The 1,699-nt window shown below is 40.0% G+C and overlaps 1 protein-coding gene across 1 annotated transcript; it reads right to left on the bottom strand.

Moving 5' to 3' along the window:
* Positions 1–20: 20 nt before the first annotated feature.
* LOC18784543 (putative disease resistance RPP13-like protein 1) lies at positions 21–1,421 on the bottom strand (the record flags this gene model as incomplete). Its single annotated transcript, XM_020553958.1, has 1 exon — positions 21–1,421. A coding segment is annotated over exon 1 (1,401 nt), but the record flags the coding sequence as incomplete, so codon positions are not given.
* Positions 1,422–1,699: the final 278 nt, after the last annotated feature.

Here is a 1,699-nt window from a genome sequence, read left to right as displayed (position 1 = left end):
CAATTCAAGGAGAGAGAAACAATAGCGGTATGGGAAAGATCCAAGTAGCGCAAGTGAATGAGGTTTGCAATAGAATCAGGTAACACAGTAACATTTCGATAACGTGACAATGATAACACCCGTAAACATCTTAGTGATGGCAACAAATCTTGTAGAAAGGTCCGCATAAACTTAGCCCCATGTAATGGCTTAAATTTTGGAGCTGCATCAAATCTTTCTATAGCATATGAAAAATGCCGAACTTTTTCTACGTCATGTGATTCCCCCCCTTCTAGCCTAAGGCAAAATGCCTTACACATGAACATGGCCAAGTCATTAATGAGATCATGCATTGTGAAACCGGATTTGCTTGACTTTTGAAATAGCGATCGTGCCAACAGCTCATCAAAGTATTTTCTAGCTACCGCTTCTATGCTCTTTCCATTGTCAGCTTTTGGAATTAAACCTTCTGCGATCCAAAATTGAACTATATCTTCCTTTTTAAACTCATAATCCTTTGGAAAAATTGAACAATAAACAAAGCATCGTTTTAACTGGGAGGAGAGATAATGGTAACTCAACCCAAGAGCCGGAAGAATGTCACATTTATCATAGGGTAGCTCCCAAATACTGCTATTTAGTATTGTATTCCATTCCTCTGAATCTATATTGCAACGTAACAAACCCCCAAGTGTTTCTGCAGCTAAAGGCAACCCATTGAACTTGTGTGCAATTTTCTTGCCAATTTCTTCCAAGTTTGGATCACTGCAATTTTCATTTCCAAATGCATGTTTTGCAAGTAAGAACCAGCAATCTTCGTGCGACAAGGGTTCCAAGTGATGAACATGAACACTTTGCAGGACAGATACTACATGTTGGCTCCGTGTTGTTACAATGACTTTACTTCCCCTTGCCCCAGAAGTAAAAGGAGTTTGGAGGCGTTTCCAATCACCATATTTCTCATTCCATAGGTCATCCAACACAAATAAGAATTTCTTTCCCTGGAGTTTTTCTCTTAATTCAACTTGAAGCAAATTTAGATCTGTCTTATCAGAAGACTTTGAAGTGACTGACTCTAGAAGAGTTTTAGTTATCCTATTAGAATCATAGTCTTCCGAAACACAAACCCAAGCTTGAAGTGGAAAATGTTCTTTCACCTTATCGTCATTGTAAAGCAGTCGGGCAAGGGTTGTCTTGCCTACCCCGCCCATTCCAACAATGGTGAGGACAGACACATCATCCTTGCTTGCATCATCAGATAACAAAATTTGCAACAGATTTTCCTTGACTTCATCTCTACCATAGACACAAGGTTCATGAACCAAGGAAGTTGTTGTTCTTTGTGAAACCTTCCTCCCAGCACCTTCTCTCAAACCAAGAGCACTTTTCTCTTGTACAAATTGTTCTAATCTTTCTAATAAATCTTTCATCTCAACATTCATGCGTTGATAAAAATCACGTACCTTCTTGGTTAAATTGTGGGTTTGACCTTCACCTTCTTCCAGTTTGCATCGCAAGCTTCAGTGTCGATTTCATCCAGTAAGTCCTCCGCAGCCAAGACATTATGTCTGAGATTGTCAAGCCAGTCTCTCACTAAAGGTTCCTCAATTTGCTTCTCCTCTGCATCATTAAGCACTACGGACAAGGTCAACAGCGTCGTCTTCAGCTTGTTGAGGAGTTGTTCATCGAGCTTTTTCTGCCGAAATAAGTCGGTGAACTC

The sequence above is a fragment of the Prunus persica genome, unplaced genomic scaffold (assembly GCF_000346465.2).
Source record: "Prunus persica cultivar Lovell unplaced genomic scaffold, Prunus_persica_NCBIv2 scaffold_199, whole genome shotgun sequence".
Lineage (NCBI taxonomy): Eukaryota > Viridiplantae > Streptophyta > Magnoliopsida > Rosales > Rosaceae > Prunus > Prunus persica.
Note: the sequence above shows the minus strand (reverse complement) of the source record. Positions and strands in the feature narration are given on the sequence as shown.